The sequence below is a fragment of the Notolabrus celidotus genome, chromosome 6 (genome assembly GCF_009762535.1).
Source record: "Notolabrus celidotus isolate fNotCel1 chromosome 6, fNotCel1.pri, whole genome shotgun sequence".
Classification (NCBI taxonomy): Eukaryota; Metazoa; Chordata; class Actinopteri; order Labriformes; family Labridae; genus Notolabrus; species Notolabrus celidotus.
In genome coordinates, this window is record NC_048277.1 from 39,109,993 (window position 1) to 39,125,989 (window position 15,997).

The 15,997-nt window shown below is 44.1% G+C and overlaps 1 protein-coding gene across 1 annotated transcript; it reads left to right on the forward strand.

The window, feature by feature from the left end:
- Window positions 1-4,251: 4,251 nt before the first annotated feature.
- LOC117814274 lies at window positions 4,252-15,997 on the forward strand. The gene is made up of 6 exons (XM_034685501.1): window positions 4,252-4,310; window positions 4,439-4,835; window positions 11,341-11,474; window positions 14,890-14,970; window positions 15,202-15,250; window positions 15,905-15,997. The coding sequence occupies exons 1-6, from the start codon at window positions 4,252-4,254 to the stop codon at window positions 15,974-15,976; spliced, it is 792 nt and encodes a 263-aa protein (XP_034541392.1). The 3' UTR covers window positions 15,977-15,997.

Sequence of the window (15,997 nt, forward strand, 5' to 3'; positions counted from 1 at the left end):
AAAAGTGGAGCCTGTACACAATGAAGGTGGGTAAGGACTACAAGTACATCACAGACCTCCAGAGCACAATCCTGCACAGAAAGCTGACAGCAACTGGGGGATGCCAAAGAAGAGAACCAGGAGGCGGGATGATCCACGCCAACATGTTTACCTTCAACAGCCATTATTTTTATTTCTTTAATAAATACATTTTCTAATAAAAGTAAATGTAAAACAACTCTTTGATATTGTAATTATTTGTTTATAATGTTGTATGTTACTTGATATGGATTTAAATTATTTTGTGATTTGAAGAGAGAAGGCCAGTGTAAATTTAAAGATTTATTTAACAAATGTATACACAGCACACTCAAGTATTGTTTTACATGAAGATAAAATATATACAAAGGAACTAAAGGGTCACCATACAAGTATTGTATGTAATCATGTCATAGTTTCATTCACTCTCCACTGAAACCTTTATACTGTCCATGTGGAAGGGTCACGGATTTCCAGATACAGCAACAAGGTATTACTCCTCTATGACCTGCACCAAGTGCTCCATGCTGCCAGACAACAACCTGTCTGTGCAGCATGGCGGAACTTTCTGTTGCTGTCCCCAGGATCTGGAGCTCGTCCCCGGTCGTTGCTCTCCCTCTCGCTCGTATGGCTCTGCCTTGCACTCGACCCCGGTCTCGTCCTCTCCGACCTGAGGTGCTTGGCTCAGGATCGTAATCAGCAGTCATCATGAGAGCTCTAACAAGCACAAAAAACACTCAATATGTTGTAGTTCCAACACGAAAATGAAGACTGTCAACAATGGTGAACGCTAATAAATATATAGGCACTGTAGCCGTCTAGTAACTAAACATCATGACATGCTAAATCAAAATAAACATGGCTAGCCGGAGTTATTAGCCCGACAGCAACAACTTGCTCTAGCTGTATTTCAGATGATAAAAAACAAACACACATAAAGCTAACATGCAGGCTATGCTGTGCATTCTAACTAATTACATTATTTTTTAATGTGGTAATATAATCGGTTTACTTACATGGGAGATAGACGTGTTTTTCCTCCGATGAAAATAAAGTCAATCGCTCGCCGCTCCACAGCTAGCTATCGTGACGTCATCCTCCAGCTGGAGTCTGCCACAGCGCGTTCATGTGTTTGGAGGCGTGTCCCTCCCCTCTCCCTACAGGCTGCTCTGAAGGAGGGGGAGGGCTCTGTTCGGCTGTGTGCTTTCAAAATCAAGCTAACTGCTGCGGCTTTCTCAGGATCTCCTACTCCACCTTTAAGGTCTCTGAAAGAGTCCAACAGGAAGTGAAGACCTGTCAGTTAAACAGGTCTTTAGATGTAAGTTAGTCCTGGTGGACTAAGTGGAGGTCTCTGACAGAGTCCAACAGGAAGTGAAGACCTGTATCAGGATAAAGATCTGATGTGGTCCGGCTCTGTTCGGGGGTCTGATACTTGAAGCTCTCAGAGATTACTGACTTCAGGTTTCTGTAGAATTAAAGAGTGAAGGCTTCTGTTCACAGACGCCACGTTCAGCCGTCTCAAATCCACCACAGAAGAAGAATTACAGAGACCGGTCTGTATGACCACACGAGAGGAAAGACCAGAATGCATCACAGCTCCAGTTTGGAGTTAAAATAAGATGTGACTCATATTCTGCAGACTGGAAACACTCTCTTCATTTAATACCTCTGAGTGCAGATATAACCACTTCCTGTATGACGCCCAACGGCATTCTGGGAAATGAAGGAAGTGAAGCCACAAACAGAAACACCCGAAGATAAGGAGGGCGCAGGAAAGTGAGTGATATCAAGAAATACATATGAGGGGATTTCAGGGGAGTTCCCCTTTAAGGCTGACAGGAAACCAATCAGCATCCAGGTTTACATCACTGAACCAGAACCAGAAACCAGGTCAGCCCCGAGACCAGGAAACCAATCAGCATCCAGGTTTACACCACTGAACCAGAAACCAGAAACCAGACCAGCCCCGAGACCAGGAAACCAATCAGCATCCAGGTTTACACCACTGAACCAGAACCAGAAACCAGGTCAGCCCTGAGACCAGGAAACCAATCAGCATCCAGGTTTACACCACTGGACGAAAACCAGAAACCAGATCAGCCCGAGACCAGGAAACCAATCAGCATCCAGGTTTACACCACTGAACCAGAACCAGAAACCAGACCAGCCCCGAGACCAGGAAACCAATCAGCATCCAGGTTTACACCACTGAACCAGAACCAGAAACCAGATCAGCCCCGAGACCAGGAAACCAATCAGCATCCAGGTTTACACCACTGGACGAAAACCAGAAACCAGATCAGCCCTGAGACCAGGAAACCAATCAGCATCCAGGTTTACACCACTGAACGAAAACCAGAAACCAGACCAGCCCTGAGACCAGGAAACCAATCAGCATCCAGGTTTACACCACTGAACGAAAACCAGAAACCAGACCAGCCCTGAGACCAGGAAACCAATCAGCATCCAGGTTTACACCACTGAACCAGAACCAGAAACCAGACCAGCCCTGAGACCAGGAAACCAATCAGCATCCAGGTTTACACCACTGAACCAGAACCAGAAACCAGATCAGCCCCGAGACCAGGAAACCAATCAGCATCCAGGTTTACACCACTGGACGAAAACCAGAAACCAGACCAGCCCTGAGACCAGGAAACCAATCAGCATCCAGGTTTACACCACTGAACAATGAGAGAGGATATCCATCATTTTATGAGAACTTAAAATTAAAATTAAATTAAATAAATGAGCAAAAAGTTTTTATTTTTAGAGTAAAGGAGATTTCAGGAGATTTTATAGAAGAAAAGAAAAATACATTTTTATGACATAAAGTCAGATTTTTACTTTATTAATAAAAAGTCATAATTTTAAAGAAAAAATCTTAGAAGAATTAAGTTCTAAATTTAAAAAGAAGAAAGTCAAAATTTTAAGAAACTTGATTTGAATAAATTTGTTATTTTAAGATACAAAGGTGTAATTTTTGAAAATGTTGTATATTATTAGAAAAAGTATTTTTAAATAAATAATAATGTGGGAAGAAATAATCTTTTACATTTTATGAGAAAAAAGTTGTGATGTTATGGAAAATGTTATTTACATGAAATAAGTTTTACATTTTAAAAGAAGAGATTCATTATTTTAAAAGTAAAAAGTAAATTTTTTTTTTAGAAAAGGTTATTTAATGAGATCAAGGTCAAAATTTTAGAAGGTTTTCCATGAAAATGTGAGAAAAAAAAATTAAAATGTATTTGATTAATAAAGTTTTAATTTCATGAGGAAATATTCAGTTTTATGAGGGATTTTTTTTTAGAATGAAATATTAAAGTGTTCCTTTATGATAAGAATTGACTTTATAATGATAAAGATTTAATTTTATTTCAATATGAAGTTTTAGATTTCCAGTAAAAAAAGTAAAACTAAAAAAGTTGTTGATTAATCAAATAGTTTAAAATGATATGAACAGGAGTAAAAATCAGGATGTCAGTCTGTCAAAATCTCCAAATCTTTAAAGATGTCTTCACATCATTTTTGTTTAACAGTAAAAAATAAACTCAATTTTATTTCATTATAAAACCACAAAGTTAAATGTCGTCTGAAGACGTTTAAATGAACATGTCTGAAAATGACTCCCACTGTTAATGAATTATCCAAAGAGTTAAATGTTTCATTTAGATCCATAAATAGAAGAATTAAAGTTATTGCAGCGTGTTGAATTTGCCCCCGGGCATCATGATAAGAATCATGTTTTTACCATCAGTCCTCCTAAAGTAACTCAAACTGTGTTTTTAGTGTTCTTCAGAAGAGGACGATGGATGTCTCCTTCAGACAGCTGGAGTGACCTCCTCTGTGTCTGAATCTTTAAATTGAATCAGTTTCTTTTTATTATCTCACATATTTTAAATTCTGACTTTAACAAGCAGCAGAGACTCAGAGAGGAGCTCCTGACCTCAGATCAGCTGCAGGACAGGGGACTGAAGAAACCTTTCCCTCTCTCTGATGGAGACTCATTCATATATATGTGAAGTACTGACGGCTGATTTCAGTCTGACTCTGACGACCTGCTGTGGATCCTTCCCCCCTGCACCTCTCTCTCTCTCCGTCATCATTACATCAGACTCTCTGAGTCGCTCCTCATGACGGGGCCTCTGTTTGAAGGATTAGCACACGTGCTAACAGTCATAACTGTGAAGGGCAGACTTGTTCACAGCTGTGTGTTCCTCTTTGATCCTCATGGACTCTGCAGAGCTGCTGAAGGAGTCGTGGTCTGGTTCCTCTGGAGACCCAGCTGGGTGTTTCATTTGTTTCTTTGTTCAGGGGTCAGTTTGAAAATGATGAAGTACGCCTCGGGGAACAATAGACAACTTCTGTGTTTGAGTGAAGCCAGCAGTTAGAGGTAAACCACTTCCTCTCTGACCAGACCTTTACAGACCAGAAGAGACCGTGTGTTCAGACCAGGAGAGAAGTCCAGAAGAGACCGTGTGTTCAGACCAGAAGAGAAGTCCAGAAGAGACCGTGTGTTCAGACCAGAAGAGAAGTCCAGAAGAGACCGTGTGTTCAGACCAGGAGAGAAGTCCAGAAGAGACTGTGTGTTCAGACCAGAAGAGAAGTCCAGAAGAGACCGTGTGTTCAGACCAGAAGAGAAGTCCAGAAGAGACCGTGTGTTCAGACCAGGAGAGAAGTCCAGAAGAGACCGTGTGTTCAGACCAGGAGAGAAGTCCAGAAGAGACCGTGTGTTCAGACCAGGAGAGAAGTCCAGAAGAGACCGTGTGTTCAGACCAGAAGAGAAGAGACATTCAGCCTCCAGATATCTCAGAGTAAACATCATTACTTAGTTCATAACATCCCCCAGAGGAGCACAGCCTGTTCACCTGTTTCTACAGAGTCTCAGTTTCACTGTAAACAGTTCCACAGAGTCTCGGTTTCACTGTAAACAGTTCCACAGAGTCTCAGCTTCACTGTAAACAGTTCCACAGAGTCTCAGCTTCACTGTAAACAGTTCCACAGAGTCTCAGCTTCACTGTAAACAGTTCCACAGAGTCTCAGTTTCACTGTAAACAGTTCCACAGAGTCTCAGTTTCACTGTAAACAGTTCCACAGAGTCTCAGCTTCACTGTAAACAGTTCCACAGAGTCTCAGTTTCACTGTAAACAGTTCCACAGAGTCTCAGTTTCACTGTAAACAGTTCCACAGAGTCTCAGTTTCACTGTAAACAGTTCCACATTACTCTGGACTGTGTTCCTCCTGCTGCTGCTCTCCACACAGACTGTTCCTCCTGCTGTTGCTCTCCATACAGACTGTTCCTCCTGCTGCTGCTCTCCACACAGACTGTTCCTCCTGCTGTTGCTCTCCATACAGACTGCTCCTCCTGCTGCTGCTATCCACACAGACTGTTCCTCCTGCTGCTTCCTATCCATACAGACTGTTCCTCCTGCTGTTGCTCTCCATACAGACTGTTCCTCCTGCTGCTGCTCTCCATACAGACTGTTCCTCCTGCTGTTGCTCTCCATACAGACTGTTCCTCCTGCTGTTGCTCTCCATACAGACTGTTCCTCCTGTTGTTGCTCTCCATACAGACTGTTCCTCCTGTTGTTGCTCTCCATACAGACTGTTCCTCCTGAAGAACTCTCAGAGTCTTCAGAGTTTAGACGAGGAGCTGCAGGTGGAGATATTTGGACTTGGTGAAAGGGTGTTACAGTGGAGGAAGATGTGACGGAGGGAGGGATGAGGTGGTGGTAGCAGGGGGGTTGACCTTTCCTTTGATGACTTGTGTGCGTGTGTGTGTGTGTGTGTGTGTGTGTGTGTGTGTGTGTGTGTACCAGATGGACTGTTACACACACACACACTGCTGCCTGACGTCCTTTTTCTTGCAGAGCAGAAGGTGAGATAGTTTGATTTCCTCCTCTGAGTGAATCGTCTTCTCGGAGGTCTCTTCAGAGCGTTCAGAGAGTTACACTCTGACTGTTCCATAACCAGGGAAGAGTGTGTGAACGCTCCACGTGGTGAACTGTGCACACATGGTCCTGCTCCCACACACAACCTGCTGTCCTTGATCTGAACACACACACACACACACACACACACACACACACACACACACACACACACACACACCCTCCCACACTCATGGTGGTGACGAGCTGTCGACTCAGCTGATTGTTCCTTTAAGGTTTCCTCAGACTGAATCAAATCAAAACAACAAATTGATTAATTGAAAATGAATGAGTCCAGTTTTTGAGCTCCTGTTACGTTAGCTTCAGATATTCAACACTTTTACTACGTCAGGGAAATCACAGGTTAGCATAAACTCCACAAACTGAAGCTTTAATACCTTCATGACGTGGATTATACTTCTTATACGGGACATAACAAAGTCTGAAAAACATGGAGACCACATGACTCACAAACTATGATTAAAGGTGAAGATCAGCCTGTCAATCTCAACAGAGCAGGGGGAGCAGGACAGGAAGTCAGGCACCACAACAAAATCATAACATCTGGTTAATTTTCAGAATAAAACACTAGTGCTACTTCCTGGTCCCCAGAGGATGATCATTATACTCCACAGAAGATGCACCTTTTATTTTAAAATGTCAACTAGGAAGTCAGACATTAACGGCCAAATTCCACCAGATCCGTCTCTGATCCGTCTCAGCTCCAGATCTGAGAGGTTTCTATTCTAGTCAATGTGTTAACTTCCACTGGATCCACTCCGCTGCGTTCCAGCACTCATTTCCTTTCCTTTCTTTCCGTTAGCACTCATTTCCTTTTCTCAGCTTTCTTTTCCTTGGCTTCTATTTCCCTTCCTATCCTTGGTGATCCTTTCGTTTCCTAAGCTTTCCTTTTCTTTCCCTTAATGTTCATTTCCTTTCTTCATCTTTCCATTCCTTAGCGCTCATTTCCTTTCCTCAGCTTTCTTTTCCTTAGCGCTCATTTCCTTTCCTCATCTTTCCTTTCCTTAGCGCTCATTTCCTTTCCTCATCTTTCCTTTCCTTAGCGCTCATTTCCTTTCCTCATCTTTCCTTTCCTTAGCGCTCATTTCCTTTCCTCATCTTTCCTTTCCTTAGTGCTCATTTCCTTTCCTTTCCTTCCCTTAGCACTCATTTCCTTTCCTCATCTTTCCTTTCCTTAGCGCTCATTTCCTTTCCTCATCTTTCCTTTCCTTAGCACTCATTTCCTTTCCTTTCCTTCCCTTAGCACTCATTTCCTTTCCTCATCTTTCCTTTCCTTAGCGCTCATTTCCTTTCCTCATCTTTCCTTTCCTTAGCGCTCATTTCCTTTCCTCATCTTTCCTTTCCTTAGCGCTCATTTCCTTTCCTCATCTTTCCTTTCCTTAGTGCTCATTTCCTTTCCTTTCCTTCCCTTAGCACTCATTTCCTTTCCTCATCTTTCCTTTCCTTAGCGCTCATTTCCTTTCCTCATCTTTCCTTTCCTTAGCACTCATTTCCTTTCCTTTCCTTCCCTTAGCACTCATTTCCTTTCCTCATCTTTCCTTTCCTTAGCGCTCATTTCCTTTCCTCATCTTTCCTTTCCTTAGCGCTTATTTCCTTTCCTCAGCTTTCTTTTCCTTGGTTTCTTTTTCCTTTCCTATCCTTGGCGTTCGTTTCCTTTCCTAAGCGTTCCTTTTCTTTCCCTTAGCGCTCATTTCCTTCCTGTTGACACTGTGGCACAAACCGTCAGGGTGTGACTCAGGCTGGTCTGAAGCTCGGGGACCTCTCTGCCTCACATCGGGGTCTTACTCGCCCCGTCAGGATGTTAGTCTGTGTTGATTGTGTGGTTACATGCTACAGAACTTATCTCACTCTCCTTTATTAAAGGTGACATATTCTGCTCTTCTTCATCAACATATATTGGTCTAAGAGGTCCCCAAAACATGTCTTTAAAGTTTATTGCTCATAAAAACTCTTTGAAATCAGATTCTGGTCTGCCTGTACACCCCTCTTCTTCAGCCCTGCTCAGAACAGGCTGTTTTTTGTGTCTGTGCCTTTAAATGAGAATGAGCTCTCTGACCACGCCCCCTCGTGAAGTGGGTGTGGCCTCGGCTGTCCAGCACGTTGATCTAATGTTTACATGTTGGCTGAATATACACGGCTGCTCACAGACCCGCGTTACTTCAACCCTCTGAATCTGATCCAGAATCTGATCCTGACGGAGAGGCGCCTGCAGCAGGACCTTTCTGAACCATTGGTCACAGATTTAGTGTTTCTTGTTGTTTTATTTGTCAGCATGTCGACGTGTGTCTTGGTACACAGCTACCAACATGTAGCTATGTGGCTATGCTAACTAGCGCTAGCACTTTTCCATGAAAACTAGAAATCATCCACTAGATCTTCAAATCTGCAGACGTGGGGAGTCAAAGCGACCTTTGTGTTTATTAAGACAGCCTACAACTAGCATGCCTCCCTCCTAAGCTCCTTGTTAGCACACATGTGTGCAGGGAATGAAAAACGGAGGAGGGGTTGAGTTGTATTTTATACAGTCTATGGGCTGAACAAGCTCCGAGCTCTGACTTCCTGTTACAGACCGGATGGCGTTGTGACGTATGAAAAACACTGAAAACTGAAACGGCTGGTTTCAGCACACATTTACAGAAAGGTGGAGAAATCAGAACAGGGGCAGAATGGAGTCTTTGACTTTGAGGGGGTTTGTAGACAGGGACACAGATTTCAGGGAGAGAACCATTAAAAAGAACATTCATGATATGTCACCTTTAAAGCAGCAGATGAAGTAAAGACGGTCCATAAAGACGGTCCATAAAGACGGTCCATAAAGACGGTCCATAAAGACGGTCCATAAAGACGGTCCATAAAGACGGTCCAGGACTCTGAAGTCTGACCCTGCAGACGAGTCAGAGTCTGTGTCTCCCTCTGGGTCCTGGTCTCTGCTCAGACTCCGAGTGGAATCAGTATTTATTGACCTCCTCTCGCTCTGGCAGACCGCAGCCGAACAAACAATAGTGTGTTTGTGTTGACGGTCGGCTCGGGGCCCCTCATTGGCTGCGATCAGAGGAGACGGCGCAGCGAGAGCCGGCAGACACACACTGCGCTGTGAGATCCCATCAGCCACCTGGGCAGAGACCCGGCCGGGGACGGGAGCGGCTCTTTGATTCCTGTGTGTTGTAACGGGTTGAGACTCACTTTGTGGACGTTCAGGCCTTAGACTCCGCCCCCTCCTCTGACGCCCCGCTCTCTGATCTCAGAGGAGGTCTGATGTATTCACTCTGAGACCGTTTACAGAGGTAACTGAATATCTTCTGATGCATTTGATTTAATCCTGTTTAAGGATCTCTATGATCTGGTTCCCTCCATCACCTTCATCTGGTGCTGCAGGGTTTCACTCACACCCCTCAGATTTGTGAAAACACTCTGGAGCTCTCAGGGTGAGAAGCTGAGCTTCAGTGAAGGTGGCTCTGTGCAGACGCTCTGGGCTCTGCAGCGAGGTGTCTCCTCTGTGTCTGTTTGTTTCTGTAAACTCTGTTTGATCCTACAGTTTGTGGCTGAACCTCAGCGGAGGTGTGAACTTGTTGTGTAGACTGAGCGAGGTGTTTGTGAGACTACATGCAGAGTAGAAACCTGTGTCTGTAACGTGTGGACGTGTAGGTGTGTCCTCTGGTCTCTGAGGGATTCAACAGGAAACAGCAAACATGATCCAGACTCCTTTATAAAGAAGTTTCCTTTAACTTTAACGTACAATTAGTGTCGAGTCATTCCTGCCGTCCAGACCACGACAGACGTCTCCATGTCTCTGTAATCATGAGCGACTGAGCTCTCTGCTGTACAGGACTGAGGACTCTCATTTAAAGAGTTAATGTGGTGTTACTGCTCACATGCACAAACAGTTTCACAGCAGAGTGACTGAACGCTCACCGCAGGGTGAAAATAAAACATGAGCTCGTTCTGGTTTCAGAGAAAAGAAAAGGCCCAATATACGAAACAGGGTGAAGGGAGTCCAGTTCAGAGAACTGTGACAGGAACATGTTCTCGTGTTGGTACCCGGGCGTGAGAGCTGTCAGCCTTCACACGCCGTCGACTGAGTCTGTGGTTTCTGGAAAGCGAGCAGAGTGAGACCTCTGAGCTGTAAACAAACAAACTGATCTCAGGTCACCGTGGTTCCCCAGGAAGTCGTGGTTTAAAGGACGCCCACATTTCAGTGTCTCTAAATGAATCAGACGCATTTAGCAAGTTACAGTGGAGAGGACAAAGTTCCTTTAACAGACAGAGACCTCCAGCAGGACCAGACTCATGTTAGACACACATCTGCTGAGACCGTGTTGGAGAGAGGGATAGAGGGAGATGAAGAGAGAGAGAGATGATAGTGGGGAGACGGATAGTAGTAGTTGTAGCAGCTGGAGTCTGGACCACGTCCACAGCAGCAGAGATCCAGAGGAACCTACGAGACAAGGGAGCTCAGGGACTCCAGAAAGGTCTAAGAAAAGAGAGAAGAGAGGGAGACCAGAAGAAAGAAAAAGAGGAGAAGAAATGGGGAAGGAAAGGATAGAAGGAAAGGATGGGATAAGAAAAGGAGACATAAAGGATGAAGAAACATGGAAAGAAAGAAAGAAAGAATAAAATAAAGAAAGGAAGGAAGGAAGGGAGAAAGAAAAAGTAAAAAAAAGGAACGAAAGAGAGAAAGAAGGAATGGCAAAAAGGAGGAATAAAAAAGGAAAAAAGAGAAAAAAGTATAGAAAGAAAGAAGGGATGAGATAAAGAAAGAAAGGAAGGAAGGAAGGAAGGAAGAAAGAGGAAGGAAGCAAGAAGGGATGAAATAAAGAAAGAAAGGGAGGAAGGAAGGAAGGAAAGAAAGCAAGCAGAAAGGAAAAAGTAAAAAAAAGGAAAGAAAGAAAGAAAGAAAGAAAGAAAGAAAGAAAGAAGGAAGGAAGGAAAGAAAGAAAGATAGAAAGAAGGAATGAAAGAAAGAAAGAAAGAAAGAAAGAAAGAAAGGATGAATAACAGACCCCTAAAAAGGAATCTCCAGCAGAGATCCAGAGGAACCTACGAGACAAGGGAGCTCAGGGCCTCCAGAAAGGTCTATGGTTAGTAACTTTAATGGGACAGGAAGAGTTAAAGTGAGAGACAGGCAGAGAGAGGAGAGAGAGGGAAAGACAGGATCCCAGTGTGTCAGTCTAAGCCTATAGCAGCAGAACTAAGACCTGGTCCAAGCCTGATCCAGCTCTAACTATAAGCTTTATCAAAAAGGAAAGTTTGAAGTCTACTCTTAAAAGTAGAGAGGGGGTCTGCCTCCCGGACCCTGACTGGTACAGGATTCCAAAGGTCTTACTAAAGTAGCCTGTTGAACTAACGCTGTGGTTTCCTCTCTCCTCAGCTGCCAGGGTGCATGATGGGATCTTTCCGGCGACCCAGGCCTCGGTTTATGAGCTCTCCGGTTCTGTCGGATCTTGCCCGCTTCCACGCCAGCTCGCCTGCTCTCCAGCTCTCCAACACCAGCGTGTGGAACAGGTCTGCTGCTCAGAAACTCCTGCTGCTCATCCCTGTGTTCATGAACTGTAGAGTGAACTGATGATCTGAAACCTAACTGTGACAAATACACAAACAGTCATGATGGAGCTTTTATTGATTTATGAAGTTTAATCTGAAGCTCCTTTAAAGAAGAGATGCTTCATAAAGATATAGAAACATTAAGACGTATAGAAAGTGTCCCTGTGAGACACATGAGGACCAGATGAAGCTCAGTGATCTCTACAGAGACGGTACACTGAAGGATAAATCACAGAGGAGGGCGAGACGTCTCTAAGGCCAAACACTCCTTCATGGATTAGTCTTTATAAATCTGGATCAGATTCATGTCAGACCTAAAGAGCGTTACATTAACACTCAGGAGGAAGGAAAAGAAGCTTTCCTGGATTTACAGTCTGAGAATATTACAGCAGAGCGTTAGAGTTTTACACAAGTGGGTTTACTCTTTCTAGTTTTTAAACCAGCTTTCAACACATGAGCAGGTTTAAACTGTCTGAGCAGACAGGAAGTAAAGAGGGGGACACAGAGCCGGCCCTGACCCACTTGGTGCCCTAGGTTAGATTTCAACTGACTCCAACAATCCCATCACATGTACACTGACAGACAGCTGACACCCAGCTTCATGTTTACAGGTTTCCTTTGTTTTAAAATGACCTCTAAAAGAACATTAATAACATGGTAATAACACTGATATTTAGCAGGACAATAATAATACAATCTCAAAGTGCATAATGTAATAGTAGAATTTATTCAGTCATATAACACAATGATGTTCACAGTGCAGACTCTTTAAACAGAGCAGCAGTCATGTATGAAGTGAGGATCACAAGCTTTTAAATGTTTACTGTTATCATTCAGCAACTTAATGCAGAATTAAATCAGATAAAATAAAATTGTTTTTCATATTATCTTCAAAGTTTCTCCCTCACTCATTTAGCAGCGCCCCCTATGGACGGTCGGTGCCCCTAGCATTTGCCTATACTGCCTCTGCCACGGGTCGGCCCTGAGGGGACACACTGAAGGAAAGATCCGAGCTAACGAAAGCATTAGCATTTAGCATTTGAGTCTTCATTAGCTTGTTTTTTTTCCACCAGAAGTGACCATATTTGGTCATTAAGGACGTAACGACATAATAGGAATTTTAATAATACGTAATACATTTTATTATGCTTTTATTTTGCCTTTTTACTGCTTTACACCAAGGTTACTTTATTTCCTGTTTCAATAACTAACATGCTTTTATTTTGAAAGGACGCGAAGGTCCTTCCTTAAGATGGCAAACAGCATTTCTCTGTCCTGAGACCCAAACTGTTTCTGTACCGGGCTGTAAACATGTGGATTTCTGCTGTAACATTTGAACATGGGGCTCTATGGGGACTGACTCACTGCAGGAGACACACTCTAGTGGACTCTGGAGGAACTGAAGGAGACATACTCTAGTGGACTCTGGAGGAACTGAAGGAGACACACTCTAGTGGACTCTGGAGGAACTGCAGGAGACACACTCTAGTGGACTCTGGAGGAACTGCAGGAGACACACTCTAGTGGACTCTGGAGGAACTGCAGGAGACATACTCTAGTGGACTCTGGAGGAACTGCAGGAGTCACACTCTAGTGGACTCTGGAGGAACTGAAGGAGACATACTCTAGTGGACACTGGAGGAACTGCAGGAGACACACTCTAGTGGACTCAGGAGGAACTGCAGGAGACACACTCTAGTGGACACTGGAGGAACTGCAGGAGACACACTCTAGTGGACTCTGGAGGAACTGCAGGAGACATACTCTAGTGGACTCTGGAGGAACTGCAGGAGACACACTCTAGTGGACTCAAGAGGAACTGAAGGAGACACACTCTAGTGGACTCTGGAAGAACTGCAGGAGACACACTCAAGTGGACTCTGGAGGAACTGAAGGAGACACTCTAGTGGACTCTGGATGAACTGCAGGGTTTAATCTCTCTGTTGGCTTCATCTTTCAGCTCTAGCGTTGATGTTTGAAGATGATTTCAGACTTCAGATATAATCTGTCTGCTTGTCACCTGACTCTAATTCCTAAACACAAAATACAGATATTATCAGTCTGGTTAGGAGTCCACCGTCACTGGATGTGTGTGTGTGTGTGTGTGTGTGTGTGTGTGTGTGTGTGTGTGTGTGTGTGTGTGTGTGTGTGTGTGTGTGTGTGTTGTGTTTTGGGTCCAAACATCAGCTTATAAAGAGGAGAAAGTGCTGTCTCATGTTTTCCAGACCTCAAAGAGAAGATAAGGTTCTGTTAAAGGTCAGGAGGGTTCAGATCGCTGACTGATGTCTGTGTCCTCAACACTCCTAAAGGGACTTTGATTCAGGACTTTTATTTTGAAGGAGACAAGATGTTAAACTTTAGTGTGACTCGTTAGATACAGTGAAGCTGAGACTCAGAGGAGACAGATGGAGATACAGTGAAGCTGAGACTCAGAGGAGACAGATGGAGATACAGTGAAGCTGAGACTCAGTGGAGACAGATGGAGATACAGTGAAGCTGAGACTCAGAGGAGACAGATGGAGATACAGTGAAGCTGAGACTCAGAGGAGACAGATGGAGATACAGGGAAACTGAGACTCAGTGCAGACAGATGGAGATACAGTGAAGCTGAGACTCAGTGGAGACAGATGGAGATACAGTGAAGCTGAGACTCAGTGGAGACAGATGGAGATACAGTGAAGCTGAGACTCAGTGGAGACAGATGGAGATACAGTGAAGCTCAGACTCAGTGGAGACAGATGGAGATACAGTGAAACTGAGACTCAGTGGAGACAGAAGGAGATACAGTGAAGCTGAGACTCAGTGGAGACAGATGGAGATACAATGAAGCTGAGACTCAGTGGAGACAGATGGAGATACAGTGAAGCTGAGACTCAGTGGAGACAGATGAATAGGCGCTCAGCAGCAGAAACAGAGCTCTGGTAGCTGGTGTCCATCAGAGAGATCCTGGTCCTGATCCAGGTCATCAGACTGGACTCTGGTCAGCCTTCACATGAAAGCACTAAAAGCATGACACATGAAAGCAGCTTCAGGTCCGTTGCTGTGACTTAAAAGCATGACACATGAAAGCATGCTGACATTTCCCGCCCCCGGTGTGTGCTCGTGCAGCTCTGCGTCTCTCTGAGCCCCTCTGAGTGCTCGGCCTGCTTCCTGCTCTCTGCAGGATGTTTAGGAGGAAGTGGAGGTGGCAGCGGGTTCACGTCCTGCAGACCAGCTGAGGACCCTCACACGCTGCTGGACACACTTTACAGTGACTGCTTCTGAAATGATCTACAGGAGCTGAAGGACGAGCTCTGCACTAAACTTTATAAACTGTAACCTTCATGGTTCAGATGATTTGCTGACCTCTGACCTCACCTTTTGTTTGTGTCCTCAGCGTCCAATCAGCTGTGATCAAGGTGTTTCAGGGCGGAGCGCTGCAGACCAACGAGCTGTTCACGTTGAACGAGAGCATCAGGTGACCTAAACTTCTTATAAAGTGTCCCTGAAGTAATCATCCTGCTGCTGTGGCCTTCAGTGTCTTCAGTCTTTACTGATATAATATCTCAGGACACTTCTGAGAGGATGTTGGTGTGATAACATCAGAGTTTCAGAGCTGTAGAGGAAGTCGTGTTGCATCAGTGAGGAGCTCTAAGAGAACATGTGCATCATGGAAACATGGCGGCTGATCCTCTGTGTGTGTCTGCAGGTGGCTCCTAAAAACTGAGATGGGCTCCTTCATCACCGACTACTTCCAGGTACTCTTCCTCTTCCCTTGGTCTCCTGCTCACTATACATGACGGACTGATTAAAGGGACACTACGTCATTTTACTTCAATGCATCCAAATAATAAAATGTATCCATAAAATCTTGTTTTTAAGTAAAAATGTTAATAATAAAATTAATAATTGATAAGACTTATATAATGTTTTTCTAGGAACTCAAAGATGCTGACTGTGTGTGTGTGTGTTCTTCTGTCTGTGTGTTTGTGTGTTCTTCTGACTGTGTGTTTGTGTGTTCTTCTGACTGTGTGTTTGTGTGTTCTTCTGACTGTGTGTTTATGTGTTCTTCTGACTGTGTGTGTGTGTGTTCTTCTGACTGTGTGTTTATGTGTTCTTCTGACTGTGTGTGTTTGTGTGTTCTTCTGACTGTGTGTGTTTGTGTGTTCTTCTGACTGTGTGTTTATGTGTTCTTCTGACTGTGTGTTTGTGTTCTTCTGACTGTGTGTTTGTGTGTTCTTCTGACTGTGTGTTTGTGTGTTCTTCTGACTGTGTGTTTGTGTGTTCTTCTGACTGTGTGTTTGTGTGTTCTTCTGACTGTGTGTTTATGTGTTCTTCTGACTGTGTGTTTATGTGTTCTTCTGACTGTGTGTGTTTATGTGTTCTTCTGACTGTGTGTTTATGTGTTGTAGAACCAGCTGCTGACCCGAGGTCTGTCTGAAGTCCTGGATCAGATCCTCGTACACTCAGGTGAGTCCAGGTAGTCCCCCGGTCTTAAAATATGA